Genomic DNA, 13,695 nt, shown 5'->3' on the forward strand with positions numbered 1-13,695 from the left:
AGTTGAATTTTTTGTTTAAAACATTATGTAAAAAACGACATTCTTGAAAGAAAAACTATTCTAGAAAAAAAATCACTTTTTTAAAAAATGAATAAATTGAGAAGTTTACATGAAAAAAACTTCAAAAACTGAAAAATGGAATAAGAAATATAAAAAACACCAAAATTTACATTTTTTGTTAAAAACATTATGTATAAAACGGCATTTTTGAAAAAAAAAATGATTTAGTAAAACAACAATTAAAAAAAAATAATTCAATTAAAGTTTTATATTAAAAAAGTCAAAAACTGAAAATAGAGAAACAGAAAAATAAAAGACAACAAAGATTGCATTTTCTGTTAAAAACCTTATGTAAAAAACTGCATTTTTGAAAGAAAAATTATTCTATTACAACATTTTTTTTTTCGAAAAAAATTAATTAAAATAAAAATTTTGCATAAAACACTTCAAAAACAGAAAAGAAAAATAGAAAAATAAAAACAACTTTAGTTGCATTTTTTTGTTAAAAACCTTATGTAAAAAACGGCATTTTTGAAAGAAAAATTATTCTGGTAAAACATTTTCTTTTTTAAAAAAATAATTAATTTGAAATTTTTACATGAAAACAACTTCAAAAACTGAAAAATGGTCAAACAGAAAAATAAAAAAACATCAATTTTTTGTTAAAAACATTTTGAAAAAAACGGCAATTTTCAAAAAAAAAATATTTTAGTAAAAAAGATGTTCATTTCAAAAAAAATAATTCAATTCAAAAGTTCACATCAAAAAACTGCAAAAACTGACAAATGGAAAAATGAAAAATAAAAAGCTTCTGTAAAAACACGACTTTTTCTTAAAAAAAATAGGATAGTAAAAGAATTTTTTTTCAAAACAGTAAAAAATTATGCAAAAGGTTTTCAAATTTTTTTAAAAAAATTGTAAATTCTATACTTAACGATTTGTATGAGTATCCATATCTGAAAATTCTTTGCCAAAAATTCTTCTTTAAAAAGACCAGGTATTCTATTATCAAAGGCAGAACGCTTATTGCAACAATCTAGTGGGAAAAATTGCTGCTGGAGTTTGCTGCAAAATTATCACTGCAATCGCTTTGCATCATCCAGTATCAGCTGCCGGGATTGTATTGCAGAGGCCAAAAAACCCGCGTTTTTGAAAAAACAGATATTACAAAAGCAAGCCTTTTTCGTTGTTAACAGCCACTTTTGAAAAAAAACATATTACAAAAACAAGCATTTTTTGTCAAAAATTTTAATTCAAAATTGAACCTTAAATAAAAGTTGATTTCGAAAAGACATTTTTAAAACTAAATTAAACTATATTATCAAAGTATCAATTCAAAAGCATAAGTGAAATTCAGCTTTTTCTGAGTGTAAAAACAGAATATTACAAACTAACCAGTCAATTAGTCATCTCAGGAAATAGTAGTTTTGGATCTGAAATTATACCGAAAATAAAAACAAATAATCAATTGAAGAAATAATTTCTCAGCCTGCTAGTTTAGTTACTATACAACTCAGCAGCTCGTCTCAATTTGCGAGATGGAGGACACATTTTGTCTTCGCTTTCATCACCATCTGGATTTTTACTTCCCACTCTCTCAGAGTTATTGACAGCAGGAGCCCTTCTCTTGACAGTCTTTTTTGTACAAGACGCTGGTTGCTCAGATTTGAGGCCAGTTTTTTCAGATATTTTTTCACTTGCTTCATTAGATAAAATATGATCTTGGTAATCTGTATAATCATTGACTACAGTACTATGGATGGTTCTGGCAGACTTGAAAGAAATATTTTCAACAGTCGATGCTCCTTGTACTTCTTTCATTGTATCTTGTCCAGTTTCGGTAGAAAAACACGAAGAGGGGACTGCATTGTTAGTCTAACTTGGGTTTAAGTGCGTTCTTTTCTTCTATTCTTGAGATAATACTCTCTGTCAATGACCCATTTTCCCACTCGTCACAATCCCGATCAGGTTTCTGCTCCTGCAAATTGTCATACTCGTCAAACACACACCAGAGATATTTAAGTTCTCTTTCCTCCTCAAAGACTCCCAATTGATTTTCATACATTGGTCTATAGGACAACTCATAATCACAGAATTGTGCAGGGACCGATCTGCTAAGTTCCATGTTGTCTGAGATTTGTAAAGTATAGTTTTCGAAGTGGTTCTTGTAGAAGTCTACAGTTGACTGTTTGTATCGAACAGAGACTTCAGGCAAATTCTGGATTGCAATAATGAAGACCAGAAGCTGCCTCGGAATTGAGAATGGAGGATCAGCTACCCAGCCGAAGCACGTCTTCCTCTCCTTTATAATTGCTACATCATTGAAATCGGGGAAGAAGTGGGCCTTAAGGATTTTTGTTCAGTTTCAGAGATTTGATATTCATTATTCCAGGCTTTTTTGGGTGAAGACGGTTGAACACCTAAAAGAACTGAAGTTACAGATATTCCAAAATCTTTCTCTCTGAAGAATTAATATGCTATTTGTGAATGAGTACGATGATTATAATAGCCCTTCATTCGTTTCTTCTGGTCTGCTGTCATATTTTATAACAGAGGTGACTTACCTGGAACTGGAAATAGGAAGATGTAATAGAGATGAAGAATCTCCACTGAAAGGTTTATTACTGACAACTTAGGTTTGTAGGAAAAAGAGATTCAAATTGTCTCCGAAAAAGAATGAAAAAACTAACTACAGCTGTGTTGTTGAAGAGAAGGAAAATAAGCACAATGAGTTCAATTTTTGTTTGTACACTACAATAAAAATGACATCATTATTACGCAATAGTGACGTAATTGTTACATTATTATGATTAAGACCTCGATCTCGATCACGTGAGCTGTGTATGCTTCGATAAAGTAAGAATAATATCGTAAATAGTAAGGATTATTTTTTGTTCACATGAGTTCAGTGACCCCATTCAATACCTAGGTATCCCTAATTGTAGCAATCATATGACGTAGCTGGAATAAATTTTGTTCCAAAGAGTTCAATGACCTTCTTACAAAAAATGAGATCACCTAATTGTTCGTAATTGAGAAGATAATAGGACGTAATTGTTAAATTACTATGATTGAACTCAAACATTTAACGATTAATTCTGTACAATAGCAAATAATTCGTGACAAATTTGTGCTCATTAAACCTATATCGATCAACTGAGAAGATTCGGCCTTACAAAAGATGATCTCAAATGCTGATGTTTTTAAGATGACTAAATAATTTGATTGTTAGTAAGAACTTAGAGAAATACAGATGATGCAAGGTTGTCTAATTTTTGATATATTTTTGATATATTTTAGATAAATATTTGATAAAATTTCGTTATTTTGGTTACAATTTGGGTATTTTTTGACAAGATTTTGCTACTTTGTGGTAAAAATGGGTATTTCTGGCGAGATTTGTGTCTCTTTGTGTGGCAAGTATTGGGATATTTTTTGCTAGAACGGGGTTCCTTTCCGCAGGAATTAGGTATTTTTGGCAAAAAAAGTAGTATATTTTGGTAATAATTTGGAATTTTTGCTATGAATTGCGTAATTCTGGACTAGAAACAGATATTTTTGGGCTAGTATTTTCTTTTTTTTGGCAACAGTTTGATTTTTTTGGAAATATTTGAAAATTTTTGACAATAATTGGATATTTTGGATCAGGAATTGGGTGTTTTTCACCAAGACCTGGGCTCTGTTGGCAATAGTTGGGAATTTTTCACATTGGTTGAGTGTTTGTTTTTCAAGAATCTGGGATTTTTTGCCAATATTTGGGTTTTTCGGCAATAATTGGGTAATTTTTGGCAATAATTGGGTATTTTTTCTAAAAACTTATACTTTACCAATGACTTATAAATTATGCCCTGTGCATTCTGCCTTAAAAATTACAATATAAAGCTGTACTGTAACACACAAATCCAAAAAAAATTGAGGTTTCAGTTTGCAGATTCTAAAACTTCGAAAAACAAAAAAACTTGTCCTCTTTTCACGATTTTTAAATTGTATCCATTGAATTCTGCGTTAGAAATTACGCTATAAAGATGTACTGTAACACAAAATTCCAAAAAAAAAATAGTTCGAGGTTTCAGGTTTCAGAAGCTGAAACTTCGCAAAAACCCAAAAATTGTAACTTCTTAGGGTCAAAGAAATCACTATCAAATGCATTGTTTAAAAACAACATATAGAGAGATGATATAGCTTACCAGTCTCGAAGAAAATTTTTTGTAGTTTGAGGTTTGAGAAACTAAAACTACAAAAAACCCAAAGCCGTAATCTACAATTGACCGTGAAATTACCACCATTGAATTCCACTTCGAAAAATACCCTCTAAAGTTGTACTGTAACATAAATTTTCGACCAAAAAAAAATTTTAGTTTAAGGTTTCAGAATCTGAAACTGTGAAAAAACAAAAAAAAAATTCAGTGATGGTTTTCTGTGCTTTAGTATTTTTCATTGAAATCTGAGTTAAAAAATTTTAATCGATTATTTGAACATCAATATCTGAAAAAATTTGTTCATGGTTTCGGGTTTTCGAAACTGAAACTACTGAGAAATAAACCAGAAACTACGAAAAGAAACTGCCAAAAGGTCTTGCATACTTTCACATCATCAGGAGTGAAAAAAACTTTAAAAAAAGGAAATTTTCAAAAAAAATTTACAGAAGATTTTGTGAAAAATTTTCAATATATTGAAATTATTCGAAACAAAACTTCATTAATGATCAAAAACTAAAAAATTTCTTGATAATTGAAAAAGTTATGCGTAAATGAAGTGAATGAAAGAAAAAATTCTGCAGATATATTTTATTAAGTAGATAAGATTAGCTGAAGTGCATTAGAGCGGAAAACTGGATGCATTTCCCTGGGGTAATTAAGATAATTACCCCTGGGTAATTACGATAAGATGACAGGTCTATTGTTCTCACTCTCTTTTTTAGGTACATCTTTGGATAATTGATGAAAATAGGCTATAGGTAATCTTTATACATAGGTACGTCCTTTTACCCCCCCCCCCCACTCTTGCTTACATATAACTACTAAATTCTTTTCCTGCTATCTAGACTATTGCATCTCGTTGTATGTTATGCGCAAAACAAAATCAGAAATGTGCTTGCAAAGTTCCAATAATTTCCATTACAATACAACTACACCGCCCTAAAGGTTGACCAAAAAGAGCTTCACAAATGGAGGAAATTTGAAAGAACATTGAGGAGTAAAGAAAACTCCACCGCGAAATAATAAGGGCTCCGTAAAATTTCGTGGACCAAAAATGTCTGCAATTTTCTATTCACATTGATCAAATTCGTGTAACAAGTACCTTGTAATGAATTTTCAAAATCTTTCAAATCATCGCCTCTTTTGATAATCCTTTCCAAATACATTTTCTCCAAAATTGGGAATGATGCCACTTGCTGGCTTCTTTCATCTTTATACAGAGTGGCCAAGATACGTGATCGCTGCTGACCCGCACCAGCTAGAATTGCACATGCAATGGCCATCTTGAGGGCTTCGATTCTCTCCGATGGGTCCACGATTGTTTTGAAAGAAATCTCGATATAACGTTGGGCAGCATCTAAAACGGTCAGAAAGCCTGAAACTGTTCAAAGCTAGTCAGGACCAATATTTCTCTAACGATCTCGGTCATTTAACAGAATGGCCTAAAACTAATCCATTGTAGTGCTTACTGTTAATCTTGAGTTCAATCCATTCAAGCAATTATCGACCAGATACATGAACAAAAAAGCCATTCTGATGAACACATAGATATTGATTCCAATGCCTCGAGCAAAAACAACTTACAGAGTGGTCAAAACTGGGCTTAATTCAATAAGATCTGAGTGCCAATGTGTGGCATCCGCATGAGCTGGTGGATTACTGGATTGTTAATTTCGAACAGAACGGGGCACGGGAGAAAACGTTCTGATTTGTACAAAGTTAAATTTTAAGTTATCTATTGATGCCATATGGTCACAACTGAAGGGTAGTGCGGTGGTGGCAAGAGTGATTTTATAAACGCTTACTGCACTATTTCTCATTTTCTGCAATTATCAGCCACTCGAAAGCTCTAAGCTTCATACAATGTTTCCAAAAAGGCTATTTTTTCAATAGGCAAATATACCCATGATTAGAAAACGTAGCTCACCTACAAATTTACGTCGATAGTCTTGCACCCTCGCATAGCACACTTTGTAAAGAATATTTAGCTTTTCGTTTTTCACATCATGGCACAAAAGTCCACTTCTGTTGATGTATGACTCTGCTTCGACTGGGTCATCGTCCTCTAAGTAGAGTCTCGCTATCTTCAAATAAGTCTCCATTTTGTATTCTGATGTGTACTTCTTCTGACCATCAAACTTAATGCCAACCTGAAAAAGAAAAAAAAATCAAGATTACACTGATACTATCATCGGTTCCTTTCGCTTTCTTGAAATTTGGTGGATCAAATTAGGAATTGTATGTTTCATTATCAGAAAATTGTAAACATTTTGGATAAGTTTTGTACAATTTTTGGAATTAGGAATTGCAAGATTTGGTTGGTGTGAAATTTGATCAAAGAATTTTACAAAAATCCCTTGATTAACTGGGAGAATCTTTGCTCAAATTTCTGGTATTCTTCATGTCTTTGAGTGAGCTGAATGTCTTTGTTTCAGAAAGCACAGCACAGGTTAGAAGACAAGATAAAGATGACATTTTTGCTAAAAAGCAAAAATTAATACATTATTAAAAAAGTTGTTTTGTATTTTTCACGTGGGAGCATCAAGTGTAAAAGTTAATGTATATTTAAACAATTCAATTTCAAAGATGACAAAAAAAACTTATATTTTGAAAATTCAGAATAAGTGATAATTCCACTTTAGAAAAATGCAAAACAACCAAAAACCAATAAGTGAAAAAAGCAAACAAGGTCAAAAATAAAAATTTCTCCAAAATTTTACGAAATAAAACAGCCTCAATTCATATCCACGATTAGCTAACAACTGAAAACAAAATAAATTCACAGATCATTTACATGAAGACCTAATTAAGGGCAAGATAACAAACATAACCGACTAACGTCGAAGAATTGCTTTCGAAAGTCTAGTGGGAGCTAAATCTATTGCAGCCTGCCTCAGTGGGGGGGGGGGGAGGGGGCCATACCACAATAAACACTAACAAAGTTAAGTGAAAAAAGGGCGATTTTGGCGAACTTTTTATTTAGCTCTAGTGAACTATCGCCACTTGACTTCAGCTGCTGACATATGTGAATGAAGGAGAAACTTAAATCACGCAGAACGGTCAAAGGGAAAAACGGTCTTCGTTCGAGAACAAATAAAAATAGCAAGCTGTCAGAATTCGTAAAATATTTGGAAAAACCAGAAATTTCACAAGCAAGAAAATAATTAGCTATCAACTAAAAACACCAACAGGTTTATTATACGCCTCTACATTAATAAAGAATTAGGAGATCTTTCATTACTCACTGCGACAAAACTACAGAAAAAAAACTTTTCAAAAGTCAGTGTTCAAAAAACTTTTACGAAAATAAAAGGTTTTAAAGTAAGCAATATCGAAAACTATTCACCGAAAAACATTCATGTAGATTAAATCAGACTATGCTAGAACTTCAATGTGAACTGCTAGCATTGAGACTCAGTAACAATACAACAAAGAACTGAAAACGGGCAAAATTCACAGATTGTTATGAAAACAGAGTCAAGATCATTAGTTCTCAACATATCAATTCAGAAAAAATTATTTACACACCCTTACAAACATGCACTTCCGTTAATAGACTATGCCTGAGTTAATAGTTTATCAAGTGTGAAAATAATTGCCTCTTAAAACTAATATTTTTTGTGACTAAGTTTTGTGAAGTGGCGGATCTTTGCGGAAGTTTTGTATTGCGTTGGTAAGCCATGTCAGCATTGAGAATTAATTAAGTGTGCTATTTATGGCTAACATCAGGCATTAGCTGGACAAGTTTCAAAAACGTTTATATTTTTTTGCTTATCATTGCTAACCGATACGGTGACCCCCGTTTTTTATGTAAGCGTGAACTCTTGGAAACTATTAATGCGAAAAAATGCGATAAAACTTGGGAAAAATTGCTACCGTCCTTTTGCATCTATTCCACTAGTGCATGCCTCGATAAAAATGTTATCCAGGCTTAAGGATTGTTGTGTTTGCAAAAAATTTATAAGTTCGTTTTTAAAATTTCAATTTTATTAAAATTTAATGAAAATTTCAAATTTATTGCGGCGCCAGGTATTTCGAATTAATCGTTAGTTGTCAATAAGGACGTAGCTTCACTTCGTTTCGGGGCCCTTAAAACTTTTAAAATTCACAATTTTTTCTGGATTGAAAAATGACCAATAGCGACTACAATGATCAATACGAACACAGCATTCTTATTCAACGCAGTTTTCTTAAATCGAACCTAAAAAGCAAGCACATTAAACTACGAACTATTGAGCTTTTGAACGGTTAAAAAGAGGCTGAAATTTTAGTCAAATCATTAAACACGAGCGTAAAAATGAGCAACGTAATGTGAATAATAAACATAACCAACTAACGTCGGTAAATGACTCTCAGGCAACTGGCGAGAGGTTGGCTTCGTCAGTATCTAGCTGCAGCTTATGGAAGCTCACTTTAACTTAATTGAGGAGGGTGGTTTGAGCGGGGGGGGGGGACCTGGTTAATGATTCCTTAACAGATAGCGATAATGGATAATTTTCGGGTGATAAATGACAGTTTTTCAGGTACTCCTTTTTAAACAGATACAAAAATAACGTACACCTATTACCAAAAGTAATTTAAACGAAAACTAACTTAGTTTTTTTTTCAAATAGTCTAAAAATATTGTTAACTTCGCAACCAATATTAGGTTACAAAAAGAACCTAGAAAAAAACTATTCAAATAGTGCATTTTTCAACCATAAGTAACTGCACTAACGAGGATGCTTGCAGCTTGCCTCCAATTGTGTTCCTTTTCGTAAATAGATGCCAAGTGTTGTCGCAATGAGGCAACTTGATCCTCGAAGGATAGAACTCTGGGCTGCATCTTCTCAAGAGCATACAGTCCAACACTTTTCACAATTAATACGTTATCCACGGCCTGCAGACAGCTGCAACATCAAATACAGGTATGAACAAGGCTAGCTTGAATCTGTGTGAGGTACAAGTCCGAATATCACATTTTACACAGTTTAAAATTAAACAGAACCTAGTTACACATCAAAACACAGCAATATGTTCTTAGTCATAAGGGCGAAAAAAATCTGTTTAAACATCAGCAAACACAACTTTTATGAAGCTGATTAATTTTGATAAGCACACTTATTTTATTGAACATAGCCGCCAGACTGCAAGATAATGGACGCACTATAGACCGTTCAGATCAGACAATAGGTTCAAAAATGAGATTGAATTCAAATTCTATCGAAATCCAAGCACTGATGTCTTTCAAGCAATATAGCGTTGCAATTATCTGGTTTGAATAACCTCCATTAAAACAGCACATCATAAAACTTTACAACAAATATAAAGTTATAGAATACCTTATAGCAGTACTAATGGCTGAAAAAGAGACAAGAACAACAATCAAAGGCAAGATTCAGAAAAAAAAACAATTCGAAAAAATGCTATCCCAGTAAATGAAAACGTCAGCTAAAAGTTGGGGCCCATAAATTGTCCAAAATTACGCGGCAGAAAAGGCCGATAAGAACTGTAATATGCTGAGATCAAGCATTAAGACCACAAAAAACGCAAAGAAGCAAGACAGACAACAGACAGAAAATTAAACTAATTTCCAATATTTTTTTACAAATAAAAGTCCAAGAAAGCAACAACTATTGTTTCAATCAATTATTTCGACTAACTGAATCCTCATTAGCAAATAAACTTTTTATAGATGAGAATAGGTTATGAGACAGCAATAAGTACAAAAAATACAAGAAAAACTCAAAACGAACCAGTCATAAAAAGCGTTATCTGAAAGCGCACGAGATAGCAAGCAATAGCTCAACTGAAACACCGAAACAATATATTCGGTTCATCATTAAATAAAACTAAAAGATGGCAACAACAGAAATTCTCAAAACTGAAATCAATTACTTTCAAAGTAAAAAGTATTATTGGCTTTGAATTGAAACAATACATAAAATAGCTCAAAGAAATCCTCAACTGCAACCTTTCACAACTGTCCCTAATGAGATTAAACGATAAAACAACAAAAAGTTCTCAATTCTCGCCAACATTAAACATTTTTGAGAACAAAGTGTCAAAATCATGAAAACCATTACCCATGAACTCAGAAGAAATCATGAAAACTATTAACCAATGAGACCTGTCTCTCCCCCCCCCCCCGCAGCGTAGTGAGCATAAAAAGTTTCCCGCCATACCTGCGAACGTGCTATTTTTTAAATATGCAAGTGGGGGACATAAAAACAAGGACAGAATAGATTTCAAAATTACAGGCGCTGGTCTAATACAATAGAAGTTTACAATAGAGAGGCGCATGCAAATAGCACATTAAAATGCAAAAAGACACTTAAGCAAAGTCGGTTGCACCTGCCCAAAATTTAACCAGGGAATTGAGATAAAAGCAGTGAATCCTATTTTTCGCGCTATGTAGAATTATTCTAGCACGACTTAGGTATTTATTTTTCGTAATGAGCGTAACTCTTTTCAACCGAATGAATCTAGAATCGGCCGTTACTGTACCTATAACCCGCAATGTTACCTATTTTAATGAGCGCGTTTGAGCATGAAAAATTCGTTTAAGCTTTATTAATAAGGCATAAAAATATGGTCTCTAATTCTCCAAAATCAATCAGACTCAATAGATGTACTTTAGGTAAAAAAATCACACATATTACTGTTTTTTCTAACTTATTTCAGTTATTGAGTGGCTTCAAATTCAAATAAACAATTTTTTTTCAATTGAGTTGATTCAATATTTCTTTACGTTTATTTACTTATTTACAGGTGTCTATTGACATATGAACACCAAGATAAAAGAGATTTTTCAAAAAAATACGTCTGAAATGATTACTGCTTTTCGTGTTTGTTTCAAGCAGTGAGTCATTTCCAAAAGAATTAAGATAATCAAACTATTCAATTGAGTTGTTTCGATAATTCATCTATTTACAGGTGTCTATTGGCAGGTATCTGTTAACAGGTGTCTAGTGACAGCTTTTGTCTCAACTAAATAAATTTTTACTGATTTATTGAATAATCTCAATTGAAATGAACACTCATTAGTTGATAAAAGCAAGAGAAAAAACAGTAGAACTAAGCAAGCAAGAGAGTTGAAAATAATTTGATTTTTTACATTCATCCTTAGCGACTACTGACACGTTGACACTTTTGAATACATTAAAGAACGAGAATTTACCACGAAAAAGGCTATGAAGTTATTTTTATAGAAAATTTAGATAATTACGATGTTGGGGGATTTTTCGGAATCCATAATAAAATCAACACTTCGCTCTTTTGAACGGGCCAAAACGAAAAAAATGAGTGTCCAAAATGAGAAAAACCGTGTCCAAAATGACAATTCAATTGATTATTAATATTTGCCGAATTCATTGGAAATTACTTACTTGAAAAACAAAAAAGTAATCATCTCATGTGTGATTTTATACCAATTGAATTCGGCAAAAACAAACGCAAGGAAAAACAGTAATGAACGCTAGTAATAAGATAATGAGATCTCAAATTTAATTGCACGCCTTAAATGATATAAGCATAAAAAAAGGTAATCAGTTCGGCGCTTTCCAAAAAATCCCTCTACTGAGTATTACTGATAATCGACGATTAAGGAGACGTTTACTAATGCTATGTTTATTGATGAAATAGCCAAATCAACCACAGAGCACAAAAGAGTTTTATCCACCCAATTCAAATAGTTCTAAATGGCGCCAACCTAAAAACTTCGCAAGGATGTCCGATATTGATAAACTTAATTTTGTTGCCGCTGGTTTAATGCACATCATAATTTTTGGGTGCATGCTTCGTTTATCTTGGACATCCCACAGACGAGTGTCATTATGGTCTGGGACCTCAACTGGTGCAACATTGCTCAACTCACTTGACTAGTTCACTCAGCTGTTGCCGTGACGTCACCACACTCATGTCCTCGTTGACCAGAATATCAACCAGAGCACACAGAGAAGTCTCAATGTCATCGTGACTGGTCAATTTAAGAATCTCCGGCCAGATTCCTTTGAATTTGTCAGCCAGCTGGGTCTGGTTCGTGGTCTGGCGACTGGACAAAGCACCAATTTCTGCTTGGATGTCCGATAGAGTCGGCATCGTTGGCTAATGCTCCAAAGTGCGAGCAAAGAATCGAACAAATAATCTGAAGATGAAGTTGATCACGAGCAACCAATTGAACATAACCGACTAACGTCGTGCGAATTGCTCTCAAACGAACGGCGAGCGGTTGGCTTTGATAGCAGCCAGCTGGGCCTTATGAATGCTAGCTTTGGGAGGGGGTGACTTGAGAGGGCTGCGCGAGAGGGGGGTTCAAATCGACAGGTGGAGGAGTGGACAACACTACCCTTCACACCATGAAATTGTCGCCTCAAAAGTTTTGCGGCATCGCATAATTAGAGACTACTAATACGTAAGACTCTAAGACTTTACTTAGTCACTCAATGCCCTCCGGACTTTCAACAGTTTGTCCTGTTTTTAAGGACGAAGAGTAGAAAGGGTCAGACAGACGAAAAACGACATGACGCAGATACAAAAATGATAACATATCTGGTAGATTGCCAGAAAATAGCCACAATAGCTTTGTAGATCTGCAGTCTCAAAAAACAGTACAAAAGACAGACCAAAAATTTCATCTTTTCATTGAAGGCTGATATGTTATATTTTGATTAAAAATCTGTATACGTTTTTGCTGCTTCTATTAGCTGCTCTCTAGTAACCTTCATTTAGAGTGACATGCACCCATTTGACCTTATCTCTTTGAATTAAAGTAAATAAAATCAATTTCAAAGTGAGGAAGTCATTTTTGTGAGTGAGGTAAGTCAAGTGTGACCAAACATTCAATCACGCAAATGAACAAAAAAAAACTCGCTCCACTAAGAGCGAAAAATGACGTCAGGCACGCACTTCAGTTGAAATTGCATGATAGAATGAACAAAAAGCAGATTTCAAGTGGTTGTGACGTCATATGGTCGTAACAAAAAAACGAGACGACGAAATAAAAAAACATAGCATGACAAGTACTGTCGTAAAATTCAACGAATATTCATTGACTAAACAGAAAACTGGACCTAGAACCGACTATGAATGGATTTGGAAGACCATTTAGAAAAAAAGAATCCGATCCAAAAAATCGAAAACAGCAAAAATCAAAGTGAAATTGCCGCATGTGAACAAAAAACCACGAGCGAGAAAGCGAATTTTTGTTCAAACACCGTTTTTTCACTCTAGTTTAAATTTAGAGCAAAAAAATTTCACGCCGCAAAACCACTCGCTTTTTCGCTCCACTTCCTTTTTCGGCGTGACCAAAATCACTACTCCAATTTGACTTCAAAATCATGAAAATGTGTGAACAGATCTTAAAAAAAATAGCGCCTCAATACAATTCAAATTCTTTGAATTATAAAAAACCAAGAGAAGGCCAATAATAGGCTATTAAAAATCTCTCAACTGGGACTGACTTTGCAGTGTGAACATTCGAGATTTAATGTTATTACATTCAAGATCTTAACTCATA

At 33.5% G+C, this 13,695-nt stretch overlaps 1 protein-coding gene across 1 annotated transcript in view; it reads right to left on the reverse strand.

Moving 5' to 3' along the window:
- Positions 1 to 12,338, reverse strand: part of LOC142352100 (COP9 signalosome complex subunit 4-like) — a 42,178-nt gene extending 29,840 nt beyond the window's left edge. Inside the window, exons 1-4 of the mRNA XM_075404471.1 lie at positions 12,055 to 12,338; positions 8,917 to 9,088; positions 6,127 to 6,349; positions 5,302 to 5,556 (exon numbers count right to left, since the gene is read on the reverse strand). Coding sequence (XP_075260586.1) covers positions 5,302 to 5,556; positions 6,127 to 6,349; positions 8,917 to 9,088; positions 12,055 to 12,278 — 874 coding nt within the window. The 5' untranslated portion in view covers positions 12,279 to 12,338. The remainder of the gene's footprint in view (positions 1 to 5,301; positions 5,557 to 6,126; positions 6,350 to 8,916; positions 9,089 to 12,054) is intronic.
- Positions 12,339 to 13,695: the final 1,357 nt, after the last annotated feature.

This window comes from Convolutriloba macropyga, chromosome 13 (genome assembly GCF_964194025.1).
Source record: "Convolutriloba macropyga chromosome 13, txConMacr16.3, whole genome shotgun sequence".
In the NCBI taxonomy this organism is placed as follows: domain Eukaryota; kingdom Metazoa; phylum Xenacoelomorpha; order Acoela; family Convolutidae; genus Convolutriloba; species Convolutriloba macropyga.